A 14318-nucleotide genomic window follows, 5' to 3' on the forward strand; every position below is an offset into this window, starting at 1 on the left:
ACGTCTGCAGGACTGTGGCTAGAGGCCTATTTGGAGATGGCCGTCATACCGGTGTGCTTTGGTTTATATTTAGCCTGATTAAATAAAAATTCAAGTGTGATTGAAAAATCAGCAGGAAAAGTGGATCACTGCTGGAATTTTCCAAAACAGATTTAAAGCTGTTTTTTTGGCATTTTAAAGTCATTTACCATCTTAAGTCCCATCCAGATAAATCTACAAAGCAGTTGGTTGGGGTCTTTTTCTTTTTAGGTGCAAATTATTTAATTAGTTAAACATTTCATGCATGCAAAGAAAAAAAAAATTAGCTATACAGGAGTTAGAAGTCCATTTTAAAAATCTTTTAGAAACTTTTTTTTTTTCAACCAAACGTTTTTTTTTATTAAGATTTTTTGTGAAGCGAAGAAACTTTAAGACAAATGTCACGAGTAGCTGGTAGTTTTTCACAACAAATATTTGTCAGAATCTGATTTCTTTTCCCCAAACTGAGCAGTTTGCAGACACAGGTTGGGGACCACAGTTCTGACTAAATTTGATTGCAAAAATGGCTAACAGCAGCAAAAAGCATTTTTCCTAGTCTAACATGACAATAGGGAAAGCTGGTTTTAGTTTTTAAGAATCTTCCATCCTGTTGAGAATTGTAAGATTAATTTATGAGCCTCTCATCTTGTTAAGTGAAAAAATGCCTTTGTGTTTGTGTAAATGTGACAGTGTAATTGTAAATCGACAGCTCTCATGTTTGTCATAAATACAATGCTGCCATCAGCTTAAGGCTTCAACATCGACAGTTTGGATGTCAGAACCGCAGAGCTGGAAGGAGGTAGAAGCTGCAGAGACTACAGTGAGATAAGTCAACGTCTCCATTCGGCTGTGAAAGTGTCTGCCTGCTACACACTGTGCTCACGTTTGCAGACGGAAACAAAACAAAAAAACGACTTTCTGCTGTTTTCCCTAGAAAACCAAAACATTTGAAGCTTCTGCTAAGATGAAATGAGGTCTGTTGAATCTTGACGACGGCGGCGTTAAGTGTTTCGTTTCATATCGCTAGTCTGTAAAAGTACAGAATATAAAGGGGTAGATGAACAGCTGAGATATGACGCAACGCCTTCTTATTTTCAGAGCTCTTTGAGACAGCTGACGGACAAGGAAGATGTAAGTAAACATTGTGTGTTCCCTCGTCGTTCAGTGCGCCAGCCCTGCTGTGCGTTTCTTAATCCCCGGGATTCTGCTAGCAGACGGGTCAGGCTCAAAACGCAACAATAACCACAACCGCGAGAAAATTACTTCATGTTTGGGTCAGTGGGGGGGATGGGGCGGTGGAGGGAATAAAAATGGGAAAGAAAAGCCGAGAAAGAAGGTGAAAAAAACCAATTCCATAGTGTGAAAGGGTCAGGGATTCGATGTGTTTTTAGAAAATGGCTCTTTTTACAAGTTTTCTAAGTTATAAGTTGATTTTTTCTCGTGATGGAGGACACATATAAATGAAAGGAAGATTACAACGGCATTTCTGAGTATTTTAGCCAAATTGGGATGAATCAGGAAACAGATGAAAAGATGCGGTCTGAATCAAAGTCTCTCTGCTCCGATGCATCCACTTGCAGACATACGGATGGATTCACATCTTCATTTTCCATATCCGGCTCATAACTTTACAACTGGATAGCAACAATATTGCTCGCCCTTTTTGTTGCACTGACAAATGTAAACTTGGGGTTGTAAGGGGCTGAAAGCTAGCGGGAGAGAGTGTAAGCAAAGGGAGGCGGAAACAACTCGGAGGTGAATTTCTGTTCAAAACAGATGAAAATATGATTTGATTGGGACTTTAAAAAACAACACCATTGGTCCAAGCTACTTCATTCGTTAAATAAATGGTCAAAATCAGTTATAATTGTCACAGGGCTTCCCTTTTTTCCATAAGATTTCGATATCTTGCATAAAAACAAGAGCAGAACGAGCAAAAGCAAACGCTTTTAATGACAAAAAAATGACAAAAAAAATCTTTCTAGATTCTTACGGCTTCTCTGTAAGGAGTGAGTTGTTTTTTTTTTGGTCTAAACATCTAATTACCAAATATTTTTGGAAATTAGTTCATCTGATAGCTTTTTTATGAACAGTATAAATATTCACCTGTGAAGGATGTCCTTCACTTTTGACCTAAAGGCATGCATTAATTGTTTTTTTTCAATCTTTCAATACAAATTTTACAGCCATGTCCTGAACGTAACATTTTTTCAAATGCTTATTTTCCCTTCCCTCATTTAACAGCAGTTCATTTAATGGTAACAAACGTACCTATCGTCACTGAGAAAAGAGGTTTCTCTCCATTCAACGCCCCGTCTTTGTGCTTCGGACGAGATGGCGACATAAGAGGACTTCTTGGGATGCTGATCCTCGAAAGGTTCACAGCTGCCGGGAGCTGTCAAAGGGGTCGAGACTCTGTCAGAGCCGACGGACGTGAGGTCGGTGCTGAGGTCAGACCACGTCCAGGAAGAGTCGGAGGAGGCAGATGGGCTGCTGTTGGCCCGTTCCTCACGCAAATTGTGTCTAAAGTCCATGGACAAAGAAGGAAAAAGGGCCCTTCGGGAAGACAGAAAAGTAAAAAAAGAGGGACAAGACTGGGATAGGAACCGATAAAAAGACGAATTCATGTAGAACATCTAAAAGGTAGAAGCTTAAAGATAAAAAGAAGTTGGTTGAAATGTTCACATCCTCTTCCGTCTCTGTCTTTTAGACAAAAAGCAGATTCGAGGCTACCAATAAAAAAAAAAAAAAAGGATACCAAGCGACAGAAGTGAAGAGGAAAAAGAAGAAAGCTGTCCAAACAGGACTTTTGAAGCTGCAGCTTAAGAGAGTGAAGAAATACAAAGGAAGACCTGATGCAGCACTAAAGGTGTGGGCAGCAGCACTTATGAGGTGAGAGCTCACATCTCATTACCTTCCATTTCTGCACCACAACAACTGAATTACGCTGTAAGCCGATAGCGCCAGCGCAGGACCGAAATCGATTTCAATGCATGGGGAAGCTTGAACCGGTGGTTTCTGCGGTTACACGATAGCAGGTGGCTTACAGAGTGCTGTCTTAGGTTCCACTTCTTTGTGGTTCATTACACAGTCTCGTCTTGTCCGAATACAATTAATGCTCACCTCTAAAAGCCATTATAAGTCGGGTATGGATAAGAGCAGGTTGGTTTCCCAGAGTGATGCTCTGTCAGGGATTAGCAAAAGTAATAGCTGGAAGTCATTCTGACTAAGTTCGTTTAGATCTTTTCGGGACTTTCCGCACAACAAAAAAAACTGGACTTTGTTGCCACCAGGTGATCGGAAACTCGGTTTTAAATTTAGACTCAGACCCTCAGAGGAATAATAAGAAATTAAACTTAAAAACAAAAATCATGTTGTATTCCAACAATATTTAGAGATTTCTGTGTTTGACATAGCAAAAAAGAAAAGAGCAAAAAACAAACAAAGTACAACAGTGGAACCTCATTGATAAAATGCAAATAAGTTGTCGTACGATCAACTTCATTAATAGGAGGATCAGAATTTTACAGAATAAGATGCTTGTGAAGATTAAATTAGGAGAAAAAGTGCGAAAATGTTTATGTCTGTCAGAGAAGAAGGTATTAGGTGTAAAGTTTAAAAATAACAACTAAAACATTAAACTAACTGCTGTGTGGGTTACTTGACTCTCTCAATAAACGAAGGATGATTGTATAACAAAATTCATACAAATACTAGCCAAAACACAGTTAGTAGTGACGCTAAGACTTGATCTGAACGTTAAACAAACATAACTGGCTTGACGTAACATCCTGATGACCAGGAAAACTGCCTAAAACCCCACGGACTCACAAAAACCAGATTAAACGGGCTAAAATATGGTTATTTATCCTTGTGCAGTAAATCAGGTAACAGCACAACCTCCATCTGCCCGTTTCTGATTTTACATTTAAATCGTCAATAAAAATAATGTCCTTCCCATATATTTTATGATCTATAACATGTAATTTATCAAAGGTTTTCTGTACATTTTGCTTTTATTTAACTTCTCATTTCTGATGCTTGACTGCAAGGTTAAACTGAATTTCACTGTTTGTCACTGTAAAATGATCTACATTCATTCATTGATTCACTTCAAACTACTTCAGTGGAGTTGATAAAACATATTTGATAGCCCCAAAACTTTTCAAAAATGGACTTTAGAGGAAAATAACTTCAATCTCTTTATGTAATAAGATGTGTTTGGAAAAAGTTGAAAAGTTTTTTTCTGATTCACTGTAGAGTCAATTCTAATCACTATTATTATTAAATTCTCATAAAGATCTAGGAGAGGCCATGGCACAATTTATGTCTGGAGAGAGATGAACCTTTTTCTGAGATTAATTAAACCCAGGCAGAAAGAATGAAATATTTGTATAGTTGAAAACGTTTTTCTTTCGCTGGATTTTGATAACTGTATATATTTACTTTTAATAATAATACTCTCAAGCCAAAATAAAAGTCTTGACCACTATTACCGAGCAGGAATATACTTAATGCAATCAAGTCAACGACAATTTAAGGAACAGCTAGCTTAGCTAGCTAGTAGCTGCGTTAGCCGACTTACCTTTTTTCTTAGGTTTGCTGTCAACAATAAATGACTTACTTTATCTCGATTACTTATTATTTTTGTTTAAAAAAAAAAGACTTTAAGCGAACCAAAATTTTAAAAACTTACAGTTTGTCATCATCGCGCAATCGCTGTAGCTTCTTATTCAAACTAATTAGACGCAGATTTCACCGGCACGCGACAGCAGACACGAAGGACGCTGATTGGCTAAGACCTTTTCGCCAATGTAGAATTTGCCCTAGTAACAGTTGGTGATTGGCTGGATTTGCCCCAAAATGAAAAGAAAGGAATTTGCATCAGACCGTAAAGAAAACGGAACAAAAAACAAACAAAAAAGTTCATACTCTCATTGCTGCATTTATATTGTTGCATGAATTATTGAAATGAAGAGAGAGGCAGTTTATAAAGACTAAAAAACCTTTATGCATCTGTAAAACTTATTAGAAAATGCTATAAAAATAAGGTTTACACTGGCAATTAGAAAAGTCTAAAAGCCAAAGAAATGTAATTGTCTGTAATATACAATCTTTAAATATTTAAAGCCACCAAAAAGAAAAATAATACAAATTAAATTTTTTTACATATAACTTACATATGTTCAAGTCAAGATACAAAAATCTTAAATGGTAAATATTTAACAACAAATTATTTGTCTTAAACTGCCTGAGGTTACCCAGTTTTAAGACAGAAACCTTTCCGAATTCATGGAATATTTGTGACATCACACACCTGCATTCAAATAGTTCAGCTTGTTTTTTTGATCCCTCCTGTAAATTAAAAGTAAAAAACAAACTCCATTTGAAAATAACCATGAGAAACAACAGCATAACTGAAAACAAATGTTTTTATTTGCATCAGATTAGTTTCATTCATCTGTGCCAACACAAACCTCTGTAAAATGTAAACATTGACGCTTGTTCTCGTGTAAATTAGACGTTTGTTTTCTTTTTTCTTCAACTGATGTGTTTTACAGTCAACTAAACAGCTAAAAGCTGAATAACGCTGCACATGGCCGGGGGTTCGTCTATGCAGATCAGGGTTAGTTCTTGAGAAGAAAAAAAAAAGATAAAAGTCTTTTAGTTTCATTGGAATCCAGGAAGAGTCCCTCCTTAGACAAGATGGAAGTTCCTGTGTCCTCTAGAGAATCCAGAACCTTCTGTCGGGATTCCAAAACAGACAAACCGCGGTAGAGCAGGCGAAGAAGCAGTCAGGAGGTCTAAGAAAGTAAAAAACAAAGCAGGCGCCTGTCGGGACCGACGGCGTCCACGGCGTCAGCAGAACATCGGTCAGAAGGGAGCAGAAAAAGGAAAGCCGGTGTTTATTCCTCGAAGCGCAGAGCCAGACTAGATTCAAAGAGACGATGAAGAGGAGGGGGAAGGCTTCAGTAAACCGGTCTGGGCTGTTTCATGCTGTAGTGGGCCTCGGACGCCGACACGTACGCCGACTCCGGGAAGAAGTCCTCGTGGAACTCGGCCAGAAACCTATAGGAGAGGGTCAGGAGAAGGAAGCGTGTAAATATTTATCGTGGACGCCGGTGGAACGAAACGGGGGCCGGGAAAGATTCCCGGTGATCCGACTTTCCTAGATTTCCCAGAAACTGTTCCAGGATAATCTCAAACCCACAGCCTGTGTATGGATTTCAGAGACAAAGCCTAACCTGGAGTGACGAAGGGAGGGAAAGTGGGGGAAAAAATAAATAAATAAAAATCCACCCTCCTCCTCCTCCTCCTCCCCCCACATAATCATTTGTGGGGAAAACTAATCCGGAATCTTCTTAGTAGCCGCTACTCGGCCAAATCCTCTAAATCTTGCCATCTCATCTTAGCTCCACCGGTCCTCCTAATCTCAATGCAAACAAATTATCTTCATCAGAGGAAAAAAAATTCCTCAACTTTATTCTGGACTTGCTTGCTGCGCCTCAGGCTCAGCGTGCCGTTTTGGTAGGAAGCACATGCAAACACAATCGTCTCTGCAGAGGAAGGGAGGCCAAGTCCCAGAATGCACTGCACGTCAGTCTCCGCAACATCAATCAGTTTCTGCCCGCTCTGCACAATCTGCCACGAGGCTGATTACCAGAGTAAAAACACTTTCCCAAAAGACTGGAGGCGTTCGGGGTCTGCGGCCAGCGTCCCGCTGACTCCCCCCACATGATAATTAGACTCTCGTCCCTTCTGAGAAACTTCTGCCTCGTCGCCCCTTCGACCGGAAACGTCGTTTAGGAGACGAGAGCCCCTGTGCTTATGCTCCACTCCCTTCGGCTTAATTTACAGAGTGCGGCGAGGCTGCTGCAGCATGCATGTTGGAAGTGATGCCACGCCGTAATCCCTTACTGCTGGCCGCCGCCCACATGCTCACGGGAACGCCAACTGGGACTATTTTCAGACCCAGAACCATTTTTTTGGTCATATTTATAGTGGCCCGCCTGCACGTGCGCTGAATCCAGCCGCTGCTCCACAGCACCTCCTGCTGGCGGATGGCGGTACGGCCTGCGGTTTGATTAGAGAAGCGAAGGGGCCTAAATCCCTCAGGTTTGGGACCAGCGGAAGATCGCTTGGGAGGATTTAAAGATTAGATTTCCATGCTTGTGTAACACCCACTCATCTCTCTCTTGCACATGCTCTTCCTCGCTCCACGTCCCCCACTCCTCTGCTTTTTAATGCTAACCTGCGGCGTCCCGGAGGTAAAAGCGTCCCACCTCTGCTAGTGAAGCTCCAGAACAAACCACCCGGGAGTGGTGGAATGGGAGAAACACTTGCGTTTTAATTTTATTTTGTCTTAAAAAACTATTTTTAAAGCCATTTTTGTACATTTTTGATCTTAAATCAGGAGCTGTCAAAGTTGTAAATATTTCCTTTTTTTTTTTTTTTTAAATTGTAACTGTGGATTTTCTGTCAGGGATTCTTTTCTTTGGATAAGACACCTAACCACACACTGCATCCAGTTGTGTTATAAAAAATTAATAATAATTTGAACGTTGTTTTAGGTAAAGCTCTGGTTGTGATCTGTCTCACCGCAGAAAAAGTTCCAGATGTTTGATGAGCGTCCGCAGGTTTCTCTCAGGGATTTGCATTTTTCCAAGTATTTCTGGAAGCTTCACTGAAAGACAACAAAAAAAAAAGACGTGAGTATGTGCAGTGCAGAAAACACAGTCACATTTCGACGGGGACACCGACCGAAAAGCCGCAGGAGATGTTGGGACCCGTACAGGTACGAGGGCGGGGGAGGCTGGTCGTTCAGCGGATAGTTATCCGGAGTCAGCTTCCAGCTCAGGACCTGATGGAGGGACGGATGCACATCACGGGAGGTAAAGAAGCTTCTCTTCGACAGCAGAGCTGCTCGTTTGCTTCCTCTTTGATTTGTTTTTCCTCACCTCGTTGAGCTCGTTGTTTCGGCGGCTCTCCAGGCCGCGGAACGGCCCGCTTCGCTCCTTGCTGGGCGTCAAGGGCAACGGGGACGACGAGCCGCTGTGCACCGGGGTTTCTGCGGGGCAAAACGGGGAGGGGGTTGGACAGTTGCTGGTCATCAAGTAAAAAGCAGGGAAGGCTGCTTCTGGCATAAAGCTCCATCTAGTGGGCTAAATTAGTCACTACACCAAGGAAAGGGATCATTAAAAACATACAGTCTTTAACGAATCAGTTTGTTTCTTAGGAGATTGTTCCTCAAGGAAGAGCTCCTACTTTTGTCGAGGTTCAGAAAGAACTTGGGCTGTGATGAAGATTCGACTGCTCGCCGTTTGAGCTGCGGGGACGCTGCGGCGCTTCCTCCACCTCCCGATCAGAAAAGCACTGTTATATTCCTTATACATCTACTGCTGCTAAACCGAGCGTTGCGTTCCCGGTGCCTGATCACCTCCACTGCTGCCCTCTGCAGGCCGGTCACCCCCAGACGTGTTCCTGGTGGAGCGTCTGAGCGACTGCGACTGCGACTGGAAGGAGATGCAGTCCATGTCCGGGTGGCGCCTGCGCTTCGGGGTGGGGGCCGGGGCGGTGGGCGTGGTGGCGGACGTGTCGCTCAGCGTGGGCTGGCTGTCGGTGGACTGCGGGGTGGGGGGGTTGTGTACAGGCGGGCTGGGGCTGCGCTCCCGCTGGAAGCTACGCACAAACGGGGAGACAGAGCGTTGCTCGCGGGGGAACGCCACGCCGCGTGTGTGTGCGCGGGAGGGGGTGGAGCCGGGCGGCTTTTACCTGCTGGAGCACGGGGAGCCCTCCCTCGTGGTGAGGAAGAGCCGGGAGGAGCTGACCTTCTTGAACTGGGCTTGTTCGCTGGGGTACAGGAGGATCATGGGTAAAGTGAAGTCGAAGGTGATCCTCAGGCCGTCGACCATCTCTTTACACAGCTCCTCACTTTAAAAAAAAAAACAGTATTTTATTTCATTTGGATAGTTTTCCTGCTGACATGAGTGGGTTTTTTTTTAAGGCGATGCATTCAGGGACGACTCTGAAAGTCCCACTCCAATCATCCTTTGATCTATGGTCTTTTAATTAGGATTATGCAGTTTTCTAGGACAAACGTTTCAGCAGAGTGACAGGAGCTCATCAGAAATTCGCCTCTATAAATTATGGGTGGGGCCTTTGAGCGTGGGGCAAGCCCGCCCCCCTTCCCTTCCCCATTATTGAGTAGGGCTGAAACGATTCCTCGAGTTACTCGATTACAAAAATTCCTCGAGCCAAAAACTCTGCCTCGAAGCCTCGTTAAATTCCTATGACGCGCACTATACGTGCGGCGCAGGGATTTGATTGTGTCACACAGAGCGTTTATTCACACGGACCTTTTGAATTTAGTTGGCGCGATGGCGGAGAATAGATCTATAAATAAACGGCAGAAATTGTCTAAAGTGTGGGATCATTACACACTTAATAAAGAAGAGAACAAGGTGCAGTGTCTCTACTGCAAAATAGAGCTGACATACCACAACAGCACATCTTCCATGATTCAGCATCTGAAACAGAAGACATCTGCGCGACCGACGCCTTAGGGGCGGGACCCGCGCGTGCCGCCGGCAGCGAGCGAGGGGCGGCATCAGCCGCTCCGCGCCCCCTCAGCGGTGACCAGCGTGGGCCGCCTCGGCGGGCGGCGAGAGCCCCTAGCTGCGGTAATCAGGCGACCAGGCCTTCTTTGAACACTCTAATTTTTTCAAAGTAAACGATTCGGACCCCGCGGGACACTCAGCTATGAGCATCGAGGGGGCGCCGAGAGGCAGGGGCTGGGACAGGCCGTAGCTCGCCTTTCGGCGGACCGCGAGGCTTCTTTAAGCATTGCAAAAATAACAAAAGCATTATTTTTACACGAAATATAAACAATGATAATGATCAAATATGTTTTTCTGATTCTTTTATTTTTAATGGCCTTCCACTTTGGTGTTGTGCCATCCTTTCAAAGTCTTCTGAAAAAGAAGAAAAGAAACACTCAAAAATGTAATTTTATGCTTCATTTCCTTAACGTTTGTCCTCCGTTCTCTTGAGACTGCCACAAAAACACCTTTTTTATTTGAGTGGGACTTAAAGAGCAACTTCTTACAAACCACAACCCAATAGGAGCCGGGATGTCTTTATAAAAAAAGGCACAGATTTGTTATTATGATTAAAAATAAACTAAATATTGTTTTTTGTCATGAATGAACATGAAGAAAAAATATTCTCTCTATTTGAAAATATGAAATAGTTCACAAATTTTGATAGAGGTTCACGTGGCTTTTCTTTCAAAATAAGACACCCTGTGCCTCAGCGGATCTTCTCACTGCAACAAATGTCGTAGGCCGTGGAATGCCACCAGGAAAAAATAAAAAATACAAAAGAGGAAGCTTCATTTCCACATGAAGGACAGAAACGGTGCTGCTGGAGTAAACGGAAACTCAACGGCAACGAACACCAACCTCTTCTCTGGGGGAGTCGGTTGTGGCGAGCTGCTCTGCGTGGCGCTCTGCTGGCGCCGGTACCGCTCATTCGCCATGAAGGCTTTGTTGATGGCGAAGTGTTTGACGTAGGACTCCAGGATGTGCACCACGTTAGTCTGACAGGGAACCATGACGAGCTACGAGCAGAGAAACCGGTCAGCTGGACGAAATCTCCAAAACCGAACCTTAGCGTTGAGAGGAGAGACCTTTTTCCTCTTGTTGATGTAGAAGCAGTCGTCCTCCAGCTTCTTCTTCAGGACGTCCGGGATGCTGATGTCCACGTGAACCGTTTTCTCTTCACACTCCCTCTTGATGTTCAGCTCAGGCTCAACCCTCTGAGGAGCGACGGGTGGACGGTCAGACGCATAAAAAAGGAGAAAAAAACCATCAACCCTCCCTCCGGATTTACCATCTTGTTCATGTCCTCCGAGAAGGTGCTGTCCCCGCTGTTCGAAGAGTCGTCGGGGTCAGAGTCGTCGCCCTCGCTGCTCTCTGAGCTCGAGATCAGGCCTGGAAGTGACACGGCGGTCAGTTTTAGTCGGCGCTTGTCAATCAAACGGCTCTTCTGGAGGAAATTCAGCTGCTGCCTCAGAGCCAAAACGTGTTTTTAAACCACAAGGTTAGAGGTCAAATAGTTGATATTTGAGGTGAAGTCTGTATTCAATACAAGCGAGATGAAGATTAAAAAAAATAAAAACACACAAAAATGGTCAATTTATTCTGTATTTTGCGTTTAATCCATGTCCTGAGTGACTTGACCTGTTCTGACAGAGGATTCAAACCCACGATTCCCACTCTTGAGGCAAATGACAATGTAAGGAACAAACTCAAGCTGTGTCTGAATTTCCATCCTAACCCCTAGAAAAACTATATAGTGCGGCACTATGTGGTGCCCCGGATTTTAAAAGCGATTCGGACACCACGCTCACTACTTTTTTTTTTTTTTTTCTTTAAACGGAGGAAATGACGTCATCGATTTCACAAAGTTAGAATCTAATTATTACGAGCGTTTTGCAACGATTATTTCTTATAAGTCCGCCTTATAAGTCTTCTAATGATAAAAACGTTGTGGGTTTATTAAAAAAAAAATATTTAAATAGATTTTGTTTGGCTTAAATATTCCCGACGCAATGCATTGTGGTCTATATTCACAGATCTAGTGAGCATCGATGCACATTGGTTTATCCCAGAGACTTCTGGTAAATGTCAAGGGCACTCGATTTAGGAATTGTAGATTCAGACAGCACTAAAAAATGGCAAACACGCTACGTAGTGCACTGCATAGTTTAATGTCGTGTCAGTATTCCTTCCCTACTCACTACATACTCACTATGTAATGCACAACATACGTAGGCTACGCAGCCTACTACATACATAGGCTGAACTACATACATAGTGCACTACATACGTAGTATGTATGCATGTATGTGTACGTATGTACATAGTGCACTACTACGTATGTAGTGCACCATGTAGTGCGCACCACATACGTAGTGCACCACGTAGTGCGCACCACATACGTAGTGCACCACGTAGTGCGCACCACATACGTAGTGCACTATGTAGTGCGCACCACATACGTAGTGCACTATGTAGTGCGCACCACATACGTAGTGCACTATGTAGTGCGCACCACATACGTAGTGCACTATGTAGTGCGCACCACATACGTAGTGCACACCACATACGTAGTGCACTATGTAGTGCGCACCACATACGTAGTGCACCACGTAGTGCGCACCACATACGTAGTGCACTATGTAGTGTAGGTAGTGTACGTGTAAGTATATACGTAGTGCACTACACTATGTAGTGTGGCAAACGCGCTACGTAGTGCACTGCACAATTTGAGGTTGTGTCAGAATTCCTTCACTACTCACTACATACTCACTATGTAGTGTATGTATATGGGTAGTGCATAGTGCACTACACTATGTAGTGTACTTATTTACGTAAAACTATGCTACTACGCCCAAATCACTGTGAACACTGAATAAAAACGCTTTTCTTTTTAAATATAAATTTCTGCCAAACATCGAAATAATGGGGCATCAGTGCTATCTAAAAATGTTTGTCTCTACTGTTCTCGCAGTTCTTCACCTTTAAAAAGGATGACGAAGACGTCGAGGAAGGGCATAATGCCACCCAGGAATAACTGATTAATTTACACATTTTTCAGTGCGTATTAATCAACTGTTTTTTCTCAAAATATTTAAAAAATAAAACTTTAAAACTCTCACACAAACAAAAAAAAGTTTTTTTTTTATTGAATAGTGCTCCTTTTCTCAGATCTAAGGAGCCATGAAAGTTAAATATAGTGATTTGCAGCTAATAATTCAAATATTAGACATTTGGGAGCCTTTTTGAAGAAGTGACAAACACCACATTTCTTTAAAAATTGATGTCTGTGATGAATTCAGTTGGGTTCTCAGAGGAAAACACAAACTCTGAGGCCCGTTTCTCACATGCATCGTCGCTGTCATCCTCCTTGGGGAGAGTCTTCAGAGAGGAGGACTTAGTGCCAGACGGACGACGGCGCCTCTTCCGCCATCCTTTTCTCTTCCTTTTAGGGTGAAAAATCAAAAAGACAAGGACCAAAGCACTGAGTTGCAGCGTTTTTGTGTGTGATGAGAAGACGGGACTGATCTTAACGTTCACTCACATGCGACCCAGAGCTTTACGGGCCAGTCTCCGTTGCAACTTTCGGTTTTCTTCTGTGTCCCTTAGGACATGATCTTCTGCGGCCCAACGATCCCAGCTTTACGAACAAAAACGAAAAACATGAAAACATCAACGTTTTGGTTTTAAATTACGTTATATTCAAGTCCCACTCCGATCATCTTTTGATCTTTTTTTTCAAAGTGGTCTTTTAGTTATGATGATGATGCCGTTTTTTTTTTTAGCCAAAAATCATAAACACCTGTATTGTTTTCCTAGTAAAGCGGCAGGAGCTCGCCTCCAAGTTGTGGAGTAAACTGCTTGTCTTTTGACCGAACATTACTTGTGCAACAAAAATGGCAAACAACATTGGAGCTATCCAGCCGTACAGTTCTGAGGTCGATGCTAGTTCAGACGAAGACGTCCATGGATGGAATTGTCTGCATGTAAATGCATCAGAATGGAGCGGAGCATGGAGCTTGTGGCTTGCCGTAGGAGCTTCTTCGTTACACCGACAAGATTCTTCTGACTGAATTTTTTTTGTCTTTTCTAGTCAGAGTGGTTCTTAAAGACTACATAGGCTGATTTCTAGTACCTTCTGCTCCAACCATTGAAGTGAATCAGGTACTTTGGGACTCTTCTTCCATGTTCGTCTGTACCGATCAACACATCGAGGACCTGTAATGGAAAAACTGGTCAATGTTTGTACACAAAATATAGGCCCAAAACAACAAAAATAAATAACCCCCCCCCTCTTTAAAAAAAAAAAAGGAAAATCTAGGGAAATGGGTTTGCTATGATATATATATATATATACATATGTACTAGGGCTGCAGGATATGAGGAAAACTCGCGATATGCGATATTAGAGATTAATATTGCGATAACGGTATAATTTGCGATATATTAACAAATAACAAAATAACCAAAAACATCATTACCATTTCATTGTAACAGTTAAAAAATTATACTCTAAATGACCCTTGTCGACATAGGAGACAAACATCTAACATAATAGGCCTCCATCTGATTGGTCAACAACATGAAGGGCTCCATCTGATTGGTCAAATGCATAAAGGGATTTATTTGATTTGTTAAATGCTTCAAGCTGCTATAAGGTTGTATTAACACATTTAAGGTTTACGATTTACTGCGGTTCTC

At 42.6% G+C, this 14318-nt stretch overlaps 2 protein-coding genes across 11 annotated transcripts in view; both read right to left on the reverse strand.

Annotated features, from left to right (window-relative positions):
• LOC101160883 (FERM and PDZ domain-containing protein 4) overlaps nucleotides 1–4820 on the reverse strand; it is an 82007-nt gene extending 77187 nt beyond the window's left edge. Inside the window, exon 1 of one of the 3 annotated variants that reach the window (XM_078932025.1) lies at nucleotides 4715–4820. Coding sequence is in view for 1 of the 3 variants with exons in the window: in XM_078932015.1 (XP_078788141.1) it covers nucleotides 2290–2654 (365 nt within the window). In the remaining 2 variants the exon portion in view is untranslated. Of the gene's footprint in view, nucleotides 1–2289; nucleotides 2775–4603 lie in introns of those variants that run through there. The other 2 variants (XM_078932030.1, XM_078932015.1) reach the window with 2 other exon arrangements.
• A 612-nt stretch (nucleotides 4821–5432) lies between these two features.
• Nucleotides 5433–14318, reverse strand: part of LOC101160633 (MSL complex subunit 3) — a 205771-nt gene continuing 196885 nt past the window's right edge. For all 8 annotated transcript variants that reach the window (XM_023965759.2, XM_078932091.1, XM_078932083.1 and 5 more), the window contains 13 exons: nucleotides 13753–13835; nucleotides 13162–13257; nucleotides 12965–13062; nucleotides 10909–11009; nucleotides 10706–10834; nucleotides 10479–10636; nucleotides 8791–8949; nucleotides 8456–8697; nucleotides 8284–8373; nucleotides 7977–8086; nucleotides 7780–7879; nucleotides 7618–7702; nucleotides 5433–6087 (listed from right to left, as the gene is read on the reverse strand). In XM_023965759.2, the coding sequence (XP_023821527.1) occupies nucleotides 5988–6087; nucleotides 7618–7702; nucleotides 7780–7879; nucleotides 7977–8086; nucleotides 8284–8373; nucleotides 8456–8697; nucleotides 8791–8949; nucleotides 10479–10636; nucleotides 10706–10834; nucleotides 10909–11009; nucleotides 12965–13062; nucleotides 13162–13163 (1374 nt within the window). In that variant the 5' untranslated portion in view covers nucleotides 13164–13257; nucleotides 13753–13835 and the 3' untranslated portion in view covers nucleotides 5433–5987. The remainder of the gene's footprint in view (nucleotides 6088–7617; nucleotides 7703–7779; nucleotides 7880–7976; nucleotides 8087–8283; nucleotides 8374–8455; nucleotides 8698–8790; nucleotides 8950–10478; nucleotides 10637–10705; nucleotides 10835–10908; nucleotides 11010–12964; nucleotides 13063–13161; nucleotides 13258–13752; nucleotides 13836–14318) is intronic.

Source organism: Oryzias latipes, chromosome 2 (genome assembly GCF_053564925.1).
Source record: "Oryzias latipes strain Hd-rR chromosome 2, Olatipes_Hd-rR_3.1".
NCBI lineage: Eukaryota > Metazoa > Chordata > Actinopteri > Beloniformes > Adrianichthyidae > Oryzias > Oryzias latipes.